We start from the raw sequence: 16,410 nt of genomic DNA on the forward strand, positions 1-16,410 counted from the left end.
TTTTTGTTAAAACCTTATGCTTCTATCAACCAGGGTATTAGCTATGTGGACTTCAATCCAAATACTCAGAAAGATTTGGCCCTTCTAATCTGTAGTCGGGAGTTGTACGTCATTGTCATGAACATGAATCGATGAGCTTACCATTAACATTTTCTCACAGTCAACAAACTATGTGTGACTCTAAGTGTTGTGATTGTTGGATGTCTTATTAGCAAATAAGAGTCGACTCATCCAACACAATCGCTTATTAGCAAAAAGTTAACAATTTGCCAAAGAGACATGACTTTTCAAAATGAAACCCTACATATGCACTTTTGCTAAAGATCTTGCCATTTGAAGTAGACTAAATAATTTAGAGGCACGAAACATAGATATTATGGTTCAGAAGATGACCTAAAGGCATGGCGTGGTTGATTAGTTCAATAAGAACCGATTCACCTTGGAAAAAGTATACCCAAGGTACAATTGTTTTGTGTTTTATGTTATGGCCTATATGACTTAATAGATGATTAATTATGATATCAGTTTTTAGCTATGGAAGCTTGTGTTCCTTGAGTGCATCAATGTTCTTGCATGCACTTTAGTATAAAGTATGAATGTGAACTCATTAAACCTAGAGCTCATCAGTGCCTTAGCATGTGTTGGGGTGCAATTTTGAACATATAGGAACGTCAAATATATGCATATAATGACCCCAATACAACAATTAGATCAACTGGAATCTGATAAGCTCAAATATGGGTCATCAACCATGCTATATAACGAACATGACTAGCAATCAAATGTTGAGCGGTACTGCCATAAATTGTTGGCCTGTTGACCTTGAAAGCATCACATAAGGGCAGTTTTAATATGACTTTAGATTGCCCAAGGGCAATTTATTTTGCAAGTTGCTTCATGGAGGTTTTACATGGTTTTGAAAAACAGAGCCTTGGACTGCAGCAATTTCAAGATGATTTTCCAGGGGCAGTACTTCTATGCTATTTGAACTGCAGTAATTTCAAGATCATTTTCCAATTTTTTGGAGAATTTAATTCATTCTACACGTTAGTATGTGTATTGACTCCTTTGGGACAACAAACATACCAATTTGTTCTTTTAAGCATTGACATGAGATTCCCTAGCACAAGTTTCATAGACTAAGCCCATTTATGAATGCATGGGCATTTTAACATGACTTAACACTCCTGGAATGCTATTCAGGAAGATTTGATGCCTTAGCATACTTTTTGAAGCATATTGGGATAACCCAAAAGTTAGCATTCTTCAAGCAGCATAACTGAGCAAAACCAGAGAGTTGGCCAAAGGTAAAGCCAGTTACATAAAAGAGTGATTTTTTCAACTCATCCTTTCATCCATATGAACAAGGCACAGATGTTAGTGGATTGGGAATCTTCTTTAATTTATTAAGTTAATTTCTTTGAGCTTATTGATGATGACAAGGCCTCCATCTTCGAATTTTATAGAGGCCTCTGTTAGTTTGTTATTTAAGTCTTAAATCTCATTTTTAGATTTGGATAGGTCGGCTTCATCGTCTCTTAATGTGGACCCTTATCAAAGATACAAGGGTTGGGCGTACGAGAAATTTTTCAAGATAAATTTACTGTCATAAGAGAGTTTGAGAGTGCTCTCCATTATAGAGCTTTGAAAGTAGCAGTCCCTTTCTTCAATTTGCTTGAGAGGTGCTTCTTGCTTCTGAATTAAACTTCTCGAAGATAGAGAGAAGTATGAACCGTCATTAGGGCAACTCTTAAATGTTAGCATCATATTTGAGTCAATTTGTATTATGAGTTAGTGACCCTTCAAATTTGTTCATTTGCATTCCTCATTTATGACGTTTGAGCCTTAGAAGACAGAATGTTTTGAACCCTTTCATGTTCTTGTCCAATTGGAAGATCAGCATCTTAGCAGGTGAAAGTGTTGAGATGATTGTTAGAGCACTCATGAAAATATGAGAATCTCTCACCAAATAGGTAGATTACTTCTTTAATTTCGTAAAAATGGACTTCAAGTCTGAGTTGAGTTCTAGCTTTGATTTTTTCTAAGGCTTTTAAGTGGCCTCGACCAAGAGAAAACTTATTTCCTGCTCTTCAATTACTTCAGTATCACTTCTAAGCTAGGGGTACACTTGGCATTATTTTTAAGATTGTGAGCTCCTTCAAACTAGGCAACTTTGACTTGCCTTTGTCCATTGCATTGGTTTTACGACCTGGGCGGGATTAGTTCGTACCACGACATGTTGAGCTCAAGGCTTGTTTGATGGGCCAAAACATTAAGCTCTTTAACAATATTTATTCAGCGTTGACAGAGCTCAACCTCACAAAGCAGAAATGGTGGCATGTCAATCTCGATCCAATGCTCTTCATCACTTTGATCGTATTTCATGCCTCTTCAATTACTTCAGTATCACTTCTAAGCTAGGGGTACACTTGGCATTATTTTTAAGATTGTGAGCTCCTTCAAACTAGGCAACTTTGACTTGCCTTTGTCCATTGCATTGGTTTTACGACCTGGGCGGGATTAGTTCGTACCACGACATGTTGAGCTCAAGGCTTGTTTGATGGGCCAAAACATTAAGCTCTTTAACAATATTTATTCAGCGTTGACAGAGCTCAACCTCAATCTCGAGATTTACCCTTGTGTCAATCTCGATCCAATGCTCTTCATCACTTTGATCGTATTTCATGCGCAATTGAAGAGTTACAGCACAATGGCATATGTTTATGCCAGTGCTCTGAATAAGATGTTAAAGCAAAGCTTACCTTATAAGAAATAAAATTCATGTAAACATATCGGGCTTTCATTCGAAGGAAAAGTGATACTATTAAAAACCTTTTTAAAGGAATAAAAAATATCACAATAAACCACAATTTTCAACATAGTTTCTAATACTGGTAGACAAAATTGCTTACATTTCGGTAATAATGCCCCAAATTTTGCCATCTTCTTAAGCTGCAAAATAAGTATTGGAAGTAGAGATATCCTGAGAGACAGAGTAGAAATAGAAATTACCACCCACCTGTAATAAAGAAAATAAGACAATTTTAAGTAAACATAAATTTACCAAAAATTTATATTTAGAGAAACTTTTAAAATTGGCAAAATAAATATATAAAAGAAATTATCATATAAAAAAACTCTCGGTAATAACATCGAGTAAAAATATTATTCTGGATTTTTAACTATTGTATTTTTTAAACTACAAGGCAGCGAAGTTTTGTCTCCAACTCCATTTGTATACAGCCTCTCTGTGTAAAAAACCTAAGCTATTGCCGATGCAAAAGTTTAAAATATAATTGCTTACACTAAAAACTTTTAGAAGCAATACAATGCATATGAAACATCTTTAATATGCACTTTTTCTAATTAATGCCTACTAAATTAATTCTTAGATACTCAGTCATGCATTTTCCCAAGTTCAAAAATATCATATAAAAATCATTTTTCATCACATGAAAATAAACTTGATTATTGATCTCCAAGCCAAAATAAAAACTATCTTAATCAAGTCCTTTTCATAAATTACTGTTTTATCACTCCTATTCATGAATAGGTTATTAATCTTCATAGTCTTACATAGCCACCATACTTCTTAAATTTCCATGCTTCAAATAAATGGTGCCCCAATGCTTCTTCTCATATCATTAAGCCTCTCTTTATTAGTAAAATTGTAATGGATCATTTAGTTGCTTACAGAGAAAGAGCAATATTTTGAAAAAAAAATTTATTTCATTTTTCACTCATTTTGTATATGAAAATAAAATAAGACATTACATTTGAGAAGGATTTAATGGAATCTATAGAGTCCTAACATGACTCCAAATTCAATCCATAACTTCCTCGTCGTAATAGTACCTAACATTATCGTAGAGCTTTACCATCATGAATTTCCTCAAAGCTAAGTTGACGTCCGATTTGCAAATTAATCCAATATACCAAATAATTCTCCTTTCATTGCAACCTTTCAGGAAATGTCATTCTTAAAGCACCATTTCAAACTTTGCTTGGTTAACAAAAATTTTTATGATATTGGGCCTATTTTAAGTTTACCGCCTAATCCTTGTTTATATGGATTAAATACAATAATATACATTTTTTACAAAATTATATGATTAATTTCCTAGAAGGCTCCAAGGATGTATGTTTCGATGTGGCGTAACATGATGGATTTGGCAACTTGGTGGAAATTTTTTATGCTAGAAAGAATTTTAAAAATCTAAACGAGAACAGGTCAAAAGCTATTTCCCCTCCATCTACAAGCTATATACGGTGAACCAATTTTTAATTGAAACTTCATATTTTACCTCTAAGTACCTTACAGGCTAATAACCAGACCAATCCACTGTTACTAAGCAATAGAATAAAACTAGTAAAATTTAAAACATTTGCGACCCTAAGATTTTCATTACTAGCAGAATGGAAATTTTTCAAAATGTTTTTTAGAGTAGTAATATCACATGGTAATTTCGAATTGTCAAGCTCGAAACATTAAATTAGAATATAGCTTTTAAAACATCAAGTATTGCATCTTCCATGTGTTCGCAAACACTAGAATAGCATGAGTGCAACATATTAACAATTTCGATAATACGCAAAATAACAGCTATAACAACATATAAACTTGGCCTGGCAATCCATACGATTGATCTTATCCTTTCATCATTTGGCTTCAATCAACCCAAGTGAAAATTCCAACTATCAACCCATTGCTTCTATCTATTATTCAAGTATGAGAATCATTAATAAGATATCCAATGGGCAATTCCATAGATCAAATGATGGGAAGAAACTCAAAGCTGTCCAATACATACAAGAGCGAAAAGTTTGAAATTTTCATTTACAGTTAATGCAAGAAGAAGAAGAAAAAAAAAAAGTGCAAAAGCCTACTATACGATGAAGCAGACGTGCTGAAAAACAATTGAACATTGTTGCCTAAGATGTGATTCTAAAGAAAATATCTTAACAGAGGAGAAATCTTTAGGAATGGCATAAAAAGTTGGTCTTAACTTTCAATTGCTTAGTGAGTTGATCCCATACATTCGTGTACCAACATTGCCATCTTTTCAAATGAAAAAAATGTTCAATCTGCCATAAAGTACGAATTGAAAAGGAACCTACATGAAGGTCGAACGTGATTGGAAATATCTTTTCAGACCGCCGAAGTTCTCAATGAGTACAAATATATATGAAGATTTACAGACATAACACTCATTTCTTACGTATTTGCATATCTAACACCAAAACTTTAATTTTTACATACACACCACCTTACCTATGCATGAAAAGGTGTATTTTTCACTTTTTTAAAAGTTAAAATGGTTGTATTTTTTATGTGCTATGCAAGATTTGGGTGGTATAAGAATAAATAGCAAATTTTAGGTGTTAGATATGTAAATACATAGGAAATGGGTGGTATGTATGTAAATGCCCCAAATACTAAATGCATTGAGACAATGAAAAGAACAATTAGTTCTGAAGGACTGCAAACCATTACCCTATACTAGGATAGTAGCATCATGGCCTTCTAGACAAGAGGGATCTCTGAAGAAATTGACATTGACTACCTGCTTAATAATAAATAAACTAAAAGACTCGATCAAAGAAGTTGAAACCCAAAATATAATTAAAAAAGTGCTGATTTCAAAATGATTAAAACATTAAGACCTGGTTTCAAGAATAAGTTAAGGAATGTGTTAAAATCTAGCGTGAACAATAGAGTGAAGGAACATTTGCTTGTTTGAAGTTAGAAACCTAGTTTTAGCAATAATAAAAATTTGTTAGATCCGCCATTTCATAAGAAATCAACATTCATTTAAAACTTCATAAATCCCCTCAAACCCCACCTCAACTTCAATGATCATTTTCAAGCATTAAATAAGTGAAGTCTGATGCTTCATTTTCTAAATATGTTTTTTTAATCTAGAAGCAAACAAATGAACCCTAGGAATGAAACCATCCTATGAATAAGGCAAAAATTAAGCATCAGAAAACTTTCAAGTAAATCTGCTACTAATTAATCTGCCAATCAAATTAATTAAAATCCAAATGCATTCACCCAATCTCATAAATTAAGCATTTGGATCAGCTAAATCTCCTTACAAGGATATATTGTGCCAGAAGTTTTCAAACAAATTGCTTGTTGTAGAGTAGTAAATTAAAATACATAAGCACCCAAGAAAAAATCCAAATGCATTATCCCAAGATAGAATAGTCATAAATTTTCAACAAAAATTTTTGGGATGATTACATACAGACCACCTGAAACTTTGATATTTACAAATTAAACACCCAAGTGATTTTTTTGAACTACCGAACCCATGTATTTATGCGTGCCACGATCAAACTATAGAAAATTTGATAAAATTGAAAAATATGGGTTGGGGTTTTAGCATGAATTTTGATATTTGAGTGAGAATTTGAAAATTGAATAAAAAAGGGTATTTGATTTGTAAATAGCAAGTTTTGGGTGGTCTGTATGTGATTGCCCAAAAATATTTAAGCTGATTATCAACTACTTAATTGTCCACTACCTAAAGCAATACTCCACATTTCACATCCAAAACTTGGAACATGGCAATGACAGTGTTAAAGGCATGTTGATGTTGTTGTCGTTGCATTCTCCCGAGATAATCGATATAATCCAACTTCCAGAGTTTTTCATAATTTTAAATCACAATAGCTTCGATGATATCTTATCCAAAAAAAAAAAATTAAGCAATATAATATAGAAAATCATACCAAAGCCAAAAAAAAAAGAAGGATTTTTTTACCATGGAAGCCCAGTGAAATCATGAAAATCGTCGAGCGTAGAAATGACAGCCTGAATCGGATAGTGGTACCATGAATTTTCACCAAATGCATCTTCCGATATCTGAGACCTAGCAGTGGAACTGGCCGATGGCATCTCCGGCGCCGTTTCCAACACCTCGATAGGATTGAGCTCCAATCTCCCTTCAGAGCTTCCGTTAAAATCTTCTTCATGTTTTTCAGTATCCACAGAATTTCTCCAATTGAACCCTGAGAAAGCTCTGCGAGCTACGTAATTGGAGAAAAGCGGAGAAGAGCTTGAAGGATGATGAGGATTTACAGCGAAATTCCTTATTTCAAAAGGGATGGCGGAGGAGATATTCGAGAGAGGGAGGGGCAAGGGAGTAAGAACTGGCGGAGCAAGAAGACGGCAGCCATAGCGGAGGTGGCGGCGGAGGAATTCGTTGGCGGGCCTCATGTGTGGATTACCGCCGGAGATGGAAAAAGGAATGGTTTTTGGGGGCGGATTTTTTATTTGAGCGTCCATTTATATATTTTATGTTTAATTAAAGAAGGTATTTAATATATTTTTACATATTCACATACACGTGAAAATGGAGAAAATTTTACCAACTTCAATAAAATTAAGGCAAATATATAAAATTTTAAAATTTTCTTTGTATTTTGACTCATAAATCTATAATATTTTTAAAAGAATGTCCATTGAATTTCACATTATGTCGTGTTATTGGAGTTCGGACGCAGCTTTATATATAATATTTTTAAGAGAATGTCTATTGAATTTCACTATAGATTGTGTTATTGGAGTTCGGATGTAACTTTGTATTTAAAAATTTTTCGTCAAAATAAGTTGTTCGGATTAACTTTTATTTGGCTCATTAGATAACTTTTATTCAACACATTAGTTTAGTAAATGAAATGAACATGAATAAATTTTTTATATTCGGCATATAAACAAATATAACATAAATAAAAATTTATCTTATTATTTTTATTACTTCTTTTCTTGAAATAATTAAATTATATATATATAAATTTATTAAATAAATGATAATACAATATTTGTTTTATTTTCATTAATTAATTATAAGTAAAATTTATAATAATAATAATATATTAATTAATTTTTAGTTAAATATAAATTAAATTAATAAGACAAACTTGACTAAAAAATTAAATAGCCGAACCCTCGCCCTACCGAACCCTCGCCCTACCGCCACTGTCCCTGCCGAAGTGCTCCCCTTCGCCTCCCCTCTCCCGGTTTCGCCCAAAAGCCTCCTCGTTTTCCCTCTCTTTGCTAGATTTTCCAGCGGTTCTTCTTCGTCTCTCTTCTGCCAACCCAAAAATGGTGAAGAGGAGCAAAAGTACGTTCAAATCTCTTATTCGTAATTACTCTTGTTCTGCAGTTTTGAACCTATACGTTCCTCTATATTTTTTTGTTTTTCGCAGAGAGCAAAAGTAAGAGAATCTCTCTTAAGAAGAAGTACAAGGTTATTCGAAAGGTCAAGGAGCATCACAAGAAGAAGGCAAAGGAAGCGAAAAAGCTCGGATTGAATCGTAAGCGTAAGGTTGAGAAGGATCCGGGCATCCCTAATGATTGGCCGTTCAAGGAACAGGAACTCAGGGCACTTGAAGAGCGCAGGGCCCGTGCGCTGGAGGAATTGGAGCAGAAGAAGGCAGCCAGAAAAGAGAGGGTACTCGTCTATGCTCCATAATTATGAAGTTCTTTCTTAGAAGTGTTTTATTTTATTTATTTATATTTTTATCTGAGCGATGCAGTGACTACATATTTGCTTGAAGAAATAGTGCATGTAGTTAACAGAGAAGAGAAGGAGAGCAAGAATACTGAAAACATAGATATTTGAAATTTGAGTATTATTTAAATATCTTGTGTATACTGCACGCAAGTAATATGGAAAAGGGTAGGAAACATAATTGATTCACAGCAGGATAACTTACAAGAAGAGGGAGAATAATAATTGTAAATAAATTTATCAAATGATTTCTCTTATCAGACAGTATTAGTGGATTGCTGATGACTGCTATATATATTACAGTAGATTTTGGGAGATGATTTTGGGAGATATCCTGTAGTTTGTAGAGATTCGGCATTCTAAACAACTATTGGATTTATGTGAAACTGAGGTAGTAATTTCTTAGTAAGCTGATGTTTTTTTTTTTTTTTGTGCTTATAGAATCAGTAGTGTGGAAGGCTTGCTTTTATTTAGAATTATTGTTTTTTCGAAATTGAGTTGAGTTTTTTGTTTTCACTACTGATGGATATCTTATATAAGAAGTCAGGGATTGTGAATGCTGAGCATTTGATCTTACTGTATGACATTCAACCATGATAGTGTGGTCATCATCAATCTGTTTATTTAGATGAATTGACTTTTTAAGGCCATACAGGCTATTATTTAGCTAAATGCATGGTAGATTTTGGGATGCTTTTATATTTCTTTATCTAAAATTTTGGATATGGATGAATAAATAGCTAATTTCTTTTGCCATTCCAGGCTATGAAAAAAAAACTGGGCTTACTCGGGGGTGATATAGAGAATTTGGCTTCTGAAGCTTCTGCCAAAGATGATGAATTTTCTAATAGAACAATTGGGGAAGAAGTTCTTGCAGCAACTAAAAACTACGGTACTTGATAAATTAACAATGATTGTTGACCTGAGGCGGTGCATTTAAATTTGTTTGGATAAGGAAATTGCTTCTTACTTTCATGCATTTACAATGAACATTATTCTCACTAAATATTGATATCCCTCAGATCATTCAGAGAGAACATTCTATAAGGAACTTGTCAAAGTTATAGAAGCATCAGATGTAATTTTGGAGGTGCTTGATGCTCGAGATCCCCTTGGTACTCGTTGTATTGACATTGAAAATATGATATTGAAGTCTGACCCAAATAAGCGTATTGTTTTGCTTCTGAACAAGATAGGTAGCTTCTCAACTTTTTTATCTTCCTAACTTTTATTAGATTTTTATGCTTTCATCTGAATATCCTCTAACATGAAACATGGAAAAGTAGAAGACATCTTTTATTTGTTGTTTCTCTTTAGACGTTTGCTTGCTAATCTATATCTTCAACATCATAGATTTGGTTCCTCGGGAGGCTGCACAGAAATGGCTCAAGTATCTTCGGGGGGAGTTACCTGCTGTGGCATTTAAGTGCAGTACTCAAGAGCAAAGGTCAAATTTAGGGTGGAAGTCCAAATCAAAGGTTACAAACACAAGCAACATTTTGAAAACTAGTGATTGCCTTGGAGCTGAAACTCTCATAAAGCTGCTAAAGAACTATTCTAGAAGTCGTGAGGTATGTTATTATTAAAATACCCTTTTTTTTTTCTCAACAGTTATTTTTGGTTTTAATATAGAGCTAATGTTTTTTATCCTTGTTCTTGAATTGAAACAAAGGTGCCCAATTGCACTTACTGTTTGTATGCAGTTAAAGTTCTGTTTATGGCTGATTCCTTTTTTCATTGTTTGAATGCTTTTGTAAGTTTCCACTCTTTTTTTTCACTCTTTAAACTTGTTCAAGTTTTTTGGACTCCACACTAATTTTTCTTGGTGCATTATTGTATTTTATTAAATGATAGTGATCTCATAGAGGGACTCTATGCATGTATTTGCCTTGTTATTCTGTCACAAATGTGGTGATTTTATGTGCCATTTTAGGTCCGCAATGCAGTTTGGATATGTATTTGGTAGTTCTTGTATCCATCCCATCTTAACATCATCATCATTACGTGTTTCATCCTTTAGTTTTATGATTAATGATTAATAGAGTGATGCATGACGACTTAGGGTTAGAGTTTCCTAATTGTAGTGCTATTAATATCATATGTAAAATGCTTTCATCCGAAGGGAAATTGTAGATTTGTAGATCTTAAAGTATCGTCAACTCACTTTGTTTAGAGTAAGCATGTGATATTGGAATTTAATACCAAATTATAATGAAATTATGGAAGATATTTGAGACTTCACCCAAAAATTTTAAACAGAAAACCAGAGAGCATGTCAAATTAATTTCATCATATTAGATTTCTAGCATGGCACATTTTTATGAAAATTAAGTGTGTTATGTATGCCGTGAATAAATTTTGTAGATGATATAGCACAATGAACAAATTTACATAAATAAGAAAAATCAGCTCTTATGTTGGTACAAGGAGATGATTTTATTAGAATATTAAAATAATAACGACTATCCCTGGCCGTTATTAACATGTAGATTTTCTTTTTTTGATGTTATTTGTTTTCTTGTTTTTTTTTTATTTCTATTTTTATTTCTTTTTATTATATTTTTATTTCTTTTTATTTTTTTACTATTTCTCTTTATTCTATTTTTATCTCTTTCCTTATGAGTGTCCCTTTTAATTGGATTTATATACCCCACTTTCTATCAAGACATGCTGCTTTGTTACAATCTTCCAAAATGGTAACAGAGCTAGGATCTAAGACATGCTGCTTCGTTACAATCTTCCAAAATGGTAACAGAGCTAGGATCTAAGTCTAGATCCCTTCAGCCACTGTCAGCCTTCCCTGCAGGGTGTCCTGCAGGAACTCCTAGCCGCCGGCCCTTCTAGCTGAAGTCTGCAGCTGCCGACCCTTCCCTGCTGTCCCCTACAGCAGTCGGCCTCCTTGGCAACCACCGACCTCCTCCGTGCTGTTTTTCTTTGCCGGCTGGTCTTCTTTTTAGTTTTCCGGATTACCATGTTTGTTAGGTGTGAACAAAGCAACTATAACATATGAAATTACCATTTGTCAAACACGATGCCATTTAAAATAGTTTTCTATGCTCAGTAACTAGTCACTAAAGTTCTAGAATCAATTTTTCCATCATATGCAGATGCGTCAACTTAACTTTTTCAGTTATGTCATTTTCTACTTCGATATCTTGTGACCTTGTCATTTATGACTTTCACAAACATTATTGTGAAGTACTCTAAATAATCTATCTTGATTAATTTCTTATCTTCTACTGATGTTAATATTCAATTGTATTGGCTAATAGGTATGAACTTGAGTAGTTTCCAAATTGTCAGTTTGTGCTTTAACCTATTTATAATCATTATGCTTTTGATTTTGTTTGTTCAACAATTTAGTCTATTGATTTTGTAAAGTTAGAAAAATTACATCACTTTCATATTCTATTAGGTTGTTTTGCTATTTGTTCCTGCTCTCAAGTGACATGTTAACAAATCCAAGGTTTTGAAAATTGTACCTAAAATTGGACCGAAAGAAGAGGTTTGGGCTTCAAAGATTCAACCAGAGTTAAATTGAATGACATAATAAATATTAAAATTATTATAATATAGTTTAAGTGACATGATATTCTTACCGATTTATCATGCAATATTTTAAACAGGACTCTTCATCATTGGATGTTTTAAATATAATCCTAAATAAAAAATTTAGGACCTAATAGTTTGATTATTTTCTCTCAATATAGTTACACGCTTATACAAATACTTACAAATATATCCTCAACATTATCATTGGATTGGATCGTAAATAAAAAAAATAAAATGACTAATAATAGAAGAATTTTTACCAACATCTTTTTCCTATATTTATAAGACATTCTAAAATGATTCCAAACAGGGACTTGACATTTCTTTTCAGGGTTCTAATCTTTTTTTATTTATTTTTTTTACTGAACAGATTAAATTGTCAATTACTGTGGGTATCGTTGGACTTCCAAATGTTGGAAAGAGTAGTGTCATTAATAGCTTGAAGAGATCTCATGTTGTTAACGTTGGTGCTACTCCGGGGCTTACGAGATCAATGCAAGAAATCCATTTAGATAAGAATGTGAAGCTGCTCGACTGCCCCGGTGTTGTAATGCTGAAGTCTGGTGAAAATGATGCATCTATTGTACTTCGCAACTGTAAAAGAATTGAAAAGCTGGACGATCCAGTTAGTCCTGGTAATTTTTCTAATGAAGATTTACATACATACCACTTAAATTCCTATGTATTTACATACCTAAGACCTAAACTTCAATTTTTACATATATATGCCACCTTATCTATGCATGAAAATAGTGGTGTTTTTTATGTGATATGAATGATTTTGGTGGTATAAATGTAAAGAAGTGAAGTTTAGGTATTAGATGTGTAAATACATAAGAATTGTGTGATATGTATGTAAGTGCCCTTTTTTTCTAAAGCCTCTCTGGTTGAATGGTAATTAAGTTGATCAATTAGGTGGCAGAAATGGCATCCTTAATTGTTTGCAAAGCAGCTGATGATAATTAATGTCAGAAAAGCCAAATAATTTGTTTAAGTTGTATTGATTTAACATCTTATTTTAAAAATTCTTTTAGTTAGTGATTTTATGATTTTACTCGTTGGATTGTGCATTCAGTTAAAGAGATACTCAAGCTTTGTCCAGCTGAGAGACTGATGTCTCTTTACAAGATATCTAGCTTCAGTTCAACCGACGACTTCTTGCAGAAAGTTGCTACCATTAGAGGTAAGCTAAAAAAGGGAGGTATAGTGGACCCCGAAGCTGCAGCAAAGATTGTGCTGCATGACTGGAATGAGGGTATGTGTTATTATGCTGTTTTTAATTAGGGAAATTTGCATACGTTCCCACACAATTCTTATGCATTTACATATCTAACACCTAAAGTATGATATTTACATTTATAACCTTTTAGTATTTCACTTTTAGAAAGTTAATGATAGTGGTATATTTTTATGTGATGTCAAAGATTTGAGAGTTATGCATGTAAATATGAAAGTTTAGGAGTTACATATATGTAAATATATAAGAATTGTGTTGCATGTTTGTAAATGCCCCTCATCAATATTATGAATTTGCAAGAAGCATTTGATTGATTCTGTTTTACCGTCCCCAGGAAAAATCCCATATTACACCCTACCACCAATTAGGGACCAAGGAGGGATCTCAGATTCAGCAATTGTGTCAGAATTAGGGAAGGAGTTCAATGTTGATGAGGTTTACGGTAATGAGTCTTCTTACATTGGTAGCTTGGCATCTACTGAAGATCTTCTTCATGTTGAAGTCCCTCCAGGCGCTCCTTTGCAGTTTGATGAACAGATGGCAGATGAAGTTTGTTTCTTTTCTTTCTTTTATTTTATATATATGCATTACCTCTTTAAAACAAATTATTCTTTCCTAATATATATGACATATTTGTAAGTTTGCTAATTAAGTAGCTGTATCCATTAGGATGTGGAGGATCATAAAGCAGATCAAATTGGAGAAGAACCAATGGCTGACAATGTTGAAGAAGAGCCTTTGGATACTAATGCCAACACAACAAGAGGGCAAAATGACAAACTTTATGCCGCCGAGGGCATCCTCGATCCCCACAAAAGAAGAGCAGAGAAGAAGAGGAGGAAGGCACACAAGACGAGCGGTGCGAATGATATGGATGCTGATTATGACTTCAAGGTAGACTATCGGATGAAGGATGTTGATTCTGATCTCAATAACTCCATGGAGGAGGAGGACAAGGAAGATGAAGTTGCAGATTATGTTCCAATGCCTGGAGATGAAGAGGATTAATGAATTGCAATATTTAGAATTTTATTTTATTTTATATATTTAATTTTTTTCTGTTCCAGATTATTAAATTTTGGTTCAGTGAGATGGCAGCATAGGAGAGGAAATCGTGTTGATGAGAAGTTTATTTATTTATGATCAGTAAGATGATTTGTTTCTTAAAAACCCATAGTCTGTATGAGAAATTTGTATGGTGGCTGTTTTTTTATTGGGCCCATTTACATGCATGCCACACAATTCCTGTATTTTACAAAGCTATCACCTAAACATTCTTATTTACATGCATACCAGATAACATCACGACTAAAATACCACCATTATTATGTTTTTTAAAAGTGAAATATACATTTTTCATGCATAGTTTTATGACACCAAAGTGTTTAAATTTGGGTGTTAGATGTGGGGTGTTAGATGTGTAAATACATAAGATTTGTGTGTTCTGCCTGTAATTTATTATTATTATTATTTTAATAGCGGGATTCTCATTTTCATGAATCTTATTAGTTGATGTAATGCTTTTTTCGTTTATAAGTGTCACCCGTAAACCATTTCGTTATATATATATATATATATATTTGTATTTATGCATGCATGCATGTGTATATATGTGTATAGATTTCATTATCTACATATGTACGACGTATGCACGGGCATGCCACAATTCTTATGTATTCATATGTCAAAACACCTAAGCTTTATATTTAAATGCATGCCACTCAAATTTTAAATAATACATAGGAAAAATATCACTATTATTTATTTTTTTTTTAAAATGAAACTAAAGTTTGAGAGTTAGATATGTAAATACATAGGAATTGGGTTGTGTGTATGTAAATGTCCCAATCATCTAAATAAGTTTTATTTGCTCATTATGGGAGTACATAATCTTATAGCATTTGATTGGAAATTAGTAATCGTTCAAATCTTAACAGCCAACCATAAAAATCTGCTATTAATACCAAATCCAAGTGTAGAAAAACTCTTGAAGTCAGAAACAAAAAAGAAGACATAATTCTTGGCTGGTTATAGCTCATGCAACTAGTTAGGGCCTTATGGGTGTTAATTTAGTTAACTCAACTCATGATTTGGCTTGAACTTCGCTCGATAAATAGCTTATGAGCTGAGCATGATAAGCTAAAAGAGCAATAGATTAAGCCGGAAGCATTGGCTCAATTTATTTGTTCATGAGTCAGCTTGTTACAAAAACAGTTAATATAAAATATGTCTCGATTATATTAGAATTTAAAATCTCACGTATTTTGATCGCCCTCTTATTCTTATTATTTTGCCAAAGAGATCTATTATTATTTATCATTTAATTTTCCATTCTTTTTATCATTTTATTTTGAAATTTGCTCGAAACAAAATATATTTTTTCTACTTAATAATAAACGAGCTAGCTTAAAAATTAGCTCAAACTCTTAAGATTAAGAACGGGCTTGAGTTCCAATTCAATTAATTAATCAAGATCAGACTCAATTCAAACGCAGCTTGAATTCCACTTGACTCGTTTACAAATTTATTACCTCTATTAATGGTTGGAGAAGTCCCCTTTGCACTCCATTCAAAGTCATGAGTCAACATGTGAACTACTTAATAAGCTTCAAATCTAGACTATCCAAATAGTTAAACCTCTTTTAAGATTTGTTTAGAGTAGCTGCAGTTGTTTGAAGAAGTAGTTGTAAAGCTGTTGCAGAAGAAACTGTTGTTCAAAAAACTACGATGGCTATTATAATTTCTTAAAAAAAAAAAAAAATCAGACCGCAATTTTCTAACAGCCCCCGCATTATGCCAGATTCATTAGGAAAAAAAACAATTTTCAACTGCAGTTTTTTAAAAAAACACCGCCGCCCCAAACATACCCTTAGTCATTTAAACCCATCTAAATGTCTATATTTGGTTTAAATGATTGGTAAAAGTCTCTCTTCACCCGGTCATTCAACCTCTCAGATTGATTATGATATGCTTAAATTAAAAGTCACAACTCAGTATATTAACTTGTTAATCTGCTTAAATCTAGACATAAAATTTGACCTATGATTATGATAACCACTATTTGCAATCATTCTCATCGGATAATGAGAATCAATATAC

At 33.0% G+C, this 16,410-nt stretch overlaps 2 protein-coding genes across 2 annotated transcripts in view; one reads left to right on the top strand and one right to left on the bottom strand.

Moving 5' to 3' along the window:
• LOC110027192 (ALBINO3-like protein 2, chloroplastic) overlaps window positions 1–7,258 on the bottom strand; it is a 32,540-nt gene extending 25,282 nt beyond the window's left edge. Inside the window, exons 1-2 of the mRNA XM_020728514.1 lie at window positions 6,771–7,258; window positions 2,913–3,019 (exon numbers count right to left, since the gene is read on the bottom strand). Coding sequence (XP_020584173.1) covers window positions 2,913–3,019; window positions 6,771–7,225 — 562 coding nt within the window. The 5' untranslated portion in view covers window positions 7,226–7,258. The remainder of the gene's footprint in view (window positions 1–2,912; window positions 3,020–6,770) is intronic.
• A 697-nt stretch (window positions 7,259–7,955) lies between these two features.
• LOC110027204 (guanine nucleotide-binding protein-like NSN1) lies at window positions 7,956–14,524 on the top strand. The gene is made up of 9 exons (XM_020728528.1): window positions 7,956–8,132; window positions 8,218–8,462; window positions 9,285–9,414; window positions 9,545–9,718; window positions 9,876–10,093; window positions 12,445–12,709; window positions 13,150–13,329; window positions 13,646–13,860; window positions 13,981–14,524. The coding sequence occupies exons 1-9, from the start codon at window positions 8,114–8,116 to the stop codon at window positions 14,317–14,319; spliced, it is 1,785 nt and encodes a 594-aa protein (XP_020584187.1). The 5' UTR covers window positions 7,956–8,113; the 3' UTR covers window positions 14,320–14,524.
• The last annotated feature ends 1,886 nt before the right edge of the window (window positions 14,525–16,410 follow it).

The sequence above is a fragment of the Phalaenopsis equestris genome, unplaced genomic scaffold (assembly GCF_001263595.1).
Source record: "Phalaenopsis equestris unplaced genomic scaffold, ASM126359v1 Scaffold000420, whole genome shotgun sequence".
NCBI classification, from domain to species: domain Eukaryota; kingdom Viridiplantae; phylum Streptophyta; class Magnoliopsida; order Asparagales; family Orchidaceae; genus Phalaenopsis; species Phalaenopsis equestris.